Source organism: Aplidium turbinatum, chromosome 5 (assembly GCF_918807975.1).
Source record: "Aplidium turbinatum chromosome 5, kaAplTurb1.1, whole genome shotgun sequence".
NCBI classification, from domain to species: domain Eukaryota; kingdom Metazoa; phylum Chordata; class Ascidiacea; order Aplousobranchia; family Polyclinidae; genus Aplidium; species Aplidium turbinatum.
The window spans coordinates 38955565-38961131 of record NC_137476.1 but is presented as its reverse complement, the minus strand read 5'-3'; the positions used below and the strand labels follow the sequence as shown (position 1 = coordinate 38961131).

The 5567-nt window shown below is 37.3% G+C and overlaps 1 protein-coding gene across 1 annotated transcript; it reads left to right on the top strand.

Moving 5' to 3' along the window:
* Positions 1–2940: 2940 nt before the first annotated feature.
* On the top strand, positions 2941–3909 carry LOC145771262 (protein FAM200C-like). Its single transcript, XM_082582996.1, has one exon. It carries the CDS (start codon positions 2941–2943, stop codon positions 3907–3909), a length of 969 nt encoding a protein of 322 aa, XP_082439122.1.
* The last annotated feature ends 1658 nt before the right edge of the window (positions 3910–5567 follow it).

Genomic DNA, 5567 nt, shown 5'->3' with positions numbered 1-5567 from the left:
ATCAATACAAAAACGAAATAATGGCCACCACCATTTTTTGCTTCTCAAGTTGATCATACTTTGAAACATTTTGATCCAAACGGTCAACACCACCCATGTGTTGGTTGTAAACGTGTATTACATTTGGCTGCTGAATATCAATCTTTTTTCTCTCTTGCGTACTATATCGCTTCGCTTTTTGCAGTGGGTCTTTTCCTGAAAAGGTTGACAGAACATTTACTACTTTTCTGTCTTTCTATCGGATAGCAGCAATGTTATGTGATGTCTCCACAGCAACATCCGAGGCACCTCTGTGTAACTTGTCAACTTCATTAACTTGCTTGAGGGGAGGATTTTCCATGCGGTTAACTCTGGCTGTTCCTGTAGCTGCAATAGACTTTTCACGAAGGTGTCGCAGAAGTCCCGGACTTGTGAAAAAGTTGTCCATAACCACATGATAGTTGGAACTGGACTCGCTTTGTGGAGGTAGATGTTGCATCAAATGAGCTACTACTGCAGCACCCATCCCAAGCCCAATATCCTCGTACTCTTCCAGCTGGGAGTCTTTTCCTGCATAAGGGCGGAATTGTACGCAGTAGCCTAACGGCTTCGCTAGCACCCACAGCTTATAGCCAAACTTTATAGGCTTCCCATGAATGTATTGTTTTGCGCCATGTTTCCCAAAGTATGGTACCATGCTTTCATCCACACTCACATGTTGTTCAGGTTTGTAGTTTGCAAGGCATTGTTTGTTCACTGCAGCAAAGAATGGCCGGAGTTTGAAAAAATTGTCACTTTTGTCTAATTGCTGGTTGTCAGAGAGATGAAGAAATTGCTTACATTCTTCAAATTCATTTTTTGTCATCAGTTCAGTTACCATTTGGTTGTTGGAATCCTTTCGCCTCTGCCAATACATCTCTTGTCGTGACATTTGATTATATCCGCTTAACAGAAGAATCGCTATAAATGATTTCAACTTTTTTAACGTCATTGTAAATGTGTGATTGCCTTTTTGCCTGGCATACTTATTTGATTCCATACATATTCTCTCTAATTCATCATTAGTTATAAATTTTTCAAAGATTTCATTAGGCATAAGTGGTTCATCATAAGTGGGTGAAATCAAAAGCTATGCTGTATGAAATCAAAAGATGTATGATATATCACTACTTTTAACTTCAAACTGAAACAGTTATACCATATTATGTTCACCAATTGACCTAGATTAAGTTTTCATTTGCTAATATATCAACGTTTTGCTTGAGAATCAAATTGTTTGCAAAATAACCCCTAAACTCAACTATTCTGCACATAATTTGTAAAATCATTTACAATTTACATGCTCCCTTCTGCCCCTAGCGTCAGTTTAAACTGACGGAAGCGGAAATGGTACAAAACTTAAACAAACAATTAATTTCTTCTAAGTATGCAAAATATGGATACAGCAATGTTAATTCTAACTAATTTCGTAGTTTATGTCATTATAACGCGATTTAGTGAAAATTGACACCGCTATAATTACGAACAACAAAAAATATCCATTTTGGAAATTTGATCCGTTATATCCAGTCGAAGGATAAACGGAATTTCACTAAATGTACTATTAGTGTTAGGTACAGACCTTACGAACCTCATAAAATACTAACTGGGTTTCGACAAAACGGTTTGTAATCTAGAAACGATCTAAATGTGCTGTCAGTTTAAACTGACGGTAGGAGGATATGGGTTAATGATTTATTAATAGCGAACACACTTTTTCAATATCCTGCTAGGCGGTTGTAAGCTATACATGGCAAAGTCCAGGTTATCAATTTCGGAATCAAATTGACTATGTTATGATAAACTAGAGGTTCAGAAATGCAATAAAACAAGTTAAAACGTATCCAGGATGTGACATAATGTCTGACCACAATCCAGTTGTTATGAAAGTCAAAATAAAGTTAAATAAATTGAAAAAAACAAATATGTCTGATCATATGGACATGAACATGCTTAAAAATGAACAATATCGAGAGAAATTCAGTATTACAGTAAACAATAACATTGAATTATTACAGCAAACAGAAATTCCTCAAGTAATTACACAAGAAACTATAGATAGAAGTTGGAATGAAATTAAAAAAACCTCAAATCAGTGGTTCTCAACGGGGGCGGTAGCGCCCCCCGGAGGGCGTTTTGATTTTGCAGGGGGGCGGTATGATTACCTCGGCTTAAGGGGGGAGTTTTGATTATTAGGGGGCATTCTGGTTTAACCCATCTATCGCCTAGCGTAACGATTTCGTCACATCATTTTCTGGTTAATCTACTCTACATGCTCGCACGATAGCCAAATAATTTCTCTTACACCATCGTCGTATTTGATTGACCAACCGTTTTGTTTACGAACGCTATATCTATTTAAAATTTAAATTCAGCAATTTTTCAGCATAACAAAATCTGGTGAGTTACATTATGACGTAACCAGCACAGCAAGAATAAAGGCATTTTCTTGTTTGACCACGTGCAAATTGTGTTCAAAGACAAAGGCTAGTTGAGATTAGCACTTAGCAAAAGTTTGCAGTTGTTTAGTCTCAGTAACGCATGGTATGTTAGTTAGTGGCGTTTCGTAGTTTAGTATTATATCAGATTTTTCCATAGTATTCATCACAAATCGCCCAGTTTCACAGTCTGTTGTAAGCTGAATTTACAGCTTACAACATGACCCAGTTTTACAGTCTGTTGTAATTGTAAGCAGCATTTTTAAAAGGGACATTTTGACTAGGCATATAAGATATAGGTAGGCTAATCCTAACTTATAATAAATTTCTGTAATTCTGTTCGAATAATTATGGCACATTGCAAGAAGAAATGTCGGCAATAGGCTACAGTGTGGATTACTTAAAATTCGGATTTATGCCATCACCACACAATCCTCAAATGCCGCTATATTTGATATGCCATAACACATTTTCCAATGAGGCAATGAAGCCATCTCGTCTTAGAGATCACCTTACAAAGAAGCACCCAGCATCTTCTTCGAGTACTTTGGACTATTTTAAGAGGATGAAGGAAAAGTATGAAAAACGTACTACGATTACATCAATGGTAAAGAAAACCACTGCGCAGTCTGATGATGGACTGATTGCTTCGTACAATATATCTCGCCTAATAGCTCAGTGCGCTAAATCACATACAATTGGAGAAACACTTATTCTTCCTGCCATTAAAGAAGTATGTCAAACTGTTCTTCATCAAAGTACAGTTTTCTTGAAGGTGATACCGCTTAGCAATGACTCAGTTCGTCGACGCATTGATGAAATGGGTGCAGACATCGAAGAGCAACTCTGTGACATTCTTCAAACGACTGAATTTGCAATACAATTGGATGAGTCTACGTTACAAGGAAATGAGGCCTTGCTTATGGCCTATGTGCGTTTTTTACACAATGGAGAAGCTAGAGAAGAAATGTTGTTTGCAAGAACACTTGAAACAGATACAAAGGGTGAATCAATTTTTAATATTCTTCATGATTTTTGTGCAGAAAAGAAAATACCCATGAAAAACAACATAGCTTGTGTTACAGATGGTGCACCTGCAATGATTGGGTGTCACAAAGGCTTCATATCGTATCTTAAGAAAGTTGTGCAAAATGTCTTTGCCATTCACTGCATTATCCACCGACAACATCTTGCTGCGAAGGAACTGAGCCCCAAGTTGCACAAATCTCTGCAGGTAATTATTCAGGCAATAAATAAAATCAAAGCGAGCAGTTTGAATAACAGGTTGTTTCGCAAACTCTGCCATGAGAAGGAAGAAGACTTCGAACGTTTACTACTGCACACAGAGGTACGATGGCTATCCAAAGGGAAGTGTTTGAATCGAATCTTCCATCTCTTTGACACTGTGGTGGACTTTCTTGAAGAAGTTGCTCCTAACCTGGCGACCGAGTAGAAGTCATGCCATCTTGACTGTGCATATTTGGCTGACATTTTTGAAAAAATTAATGAGTTAAACCGGCAGCTCCAGGGGTCAAACACAAATTTGGTGGTCTCAAAAAGTCTCGTCATGGCATCTATGTCCAAACTAATATTGTACAAACACAATATAACGTTTCTAGCACTAGTTGCAACGTTCATCTGATGAAATTGAAAGTAAAATTAACAACAAACAAGATGGTTTATTGCTTCACTGACGTTTCGCGCACCATGACAATGCGCATCCTCAGAGCGAATAACATACAAAATAAAATTACACTGGGATATATACTGCAGTGCGATTGAAGACAAGAAAAAATAAAGTAAAAATATTTAAACAAACAGTTACATATTTAAACTAAACAAAAATATATAAAAAAATTGGCCAATGATGTGTGAGCGGTTACTTTCCACGTTAAATTACGTAAAAACTTCCAACAATAAACATAAAAATTCGAAGCAGTGACGACCAACAGAAAAAAGTGCGATTGAAGGCAAGAGAAATAGAACACAATGTTTTAAAGATTGGCTAATGATGTGTGGTTACTTTCGACGTTAAATTACGTAAAAAACTTTCAACCATAAACATAAATTCGAAGCACTGAAGACCACTAGAAATTCGAGATAAAATTAGATTGCAACAACGTTTCAAACTGTGTTTAACCCTATTATCCCTAGGTTCTGAGTTCCACCGAATCCCCAGGTGGTGCTGGTTCAACACCCAGTTTAAGCGCTTATAACTCTTTTATTACCAGTCTCATCATTACCATCTTTTGACAAAAGATAGAAAATTTATCTAGGGTTATGAAAATTGTCAAATTGTCATTCAATTGCTTAAAATACTCTTGATTCAAAGCAATACACAAACAGTGTTTTTTTTACCACATTTAAAATAAAGAAACACCGCGATTTTCGTTTTTTCTCACTCTTTCACGCATCAGCGTTTGCGGTTACCATATTCTCGAGAGATTGAAGGCTGACAAACGTTTTGAAGATATTTCTGTCTGCGGTTTTTCTTGCGAACGTATTTGTCAGCGCTCAACGTAGCTGTTGATTTTAAAGGGTTTTAACGTCCGAAGACGTTAGTCTGATTTTGAGTAACGCAATAGTAAAATTGCTTTTCTTGAGAAAGGTTTCACTGTTGTTTTTCAGTATAGTCAGAAACAATTCAAGCTGTTTCGTCTATGTATGGTTTACTTACACAATTTTGTATTTTTCTTATTCTGTGCGAGTCAAACGGGTCTTCACAACACTCTGGACACTTTTTTTCAGTAGCGCACCCAGAAAAAAATTTAGGGGGGGGCTAATTCAGAAATGTTGGCCGAGTGATTTGCGATAATAATGAGGGTGACAATAGGCCAAAATAGGCTACCCAGTACCCATCCCTTTGATTATTTAAAGGCACTCACGGCCCACAACCCACCAGCTGCCGATACATCAGGATTTGTTCTCTCAATCAGTTTACAAGTTGGCCTATAGTGAACTCCATGCTACTAGCACCTTCAGCATCCTCATTCCTACGTCTACTCTCGCAATCTTCTGTAGATGTCGACCTTTTTCTCATATAGGGGAGAGTGGGGTTAGTTGGAAGGCGGGGTTAGTTGAAAAATGATCATTTTTTTAACTCTCCATAAC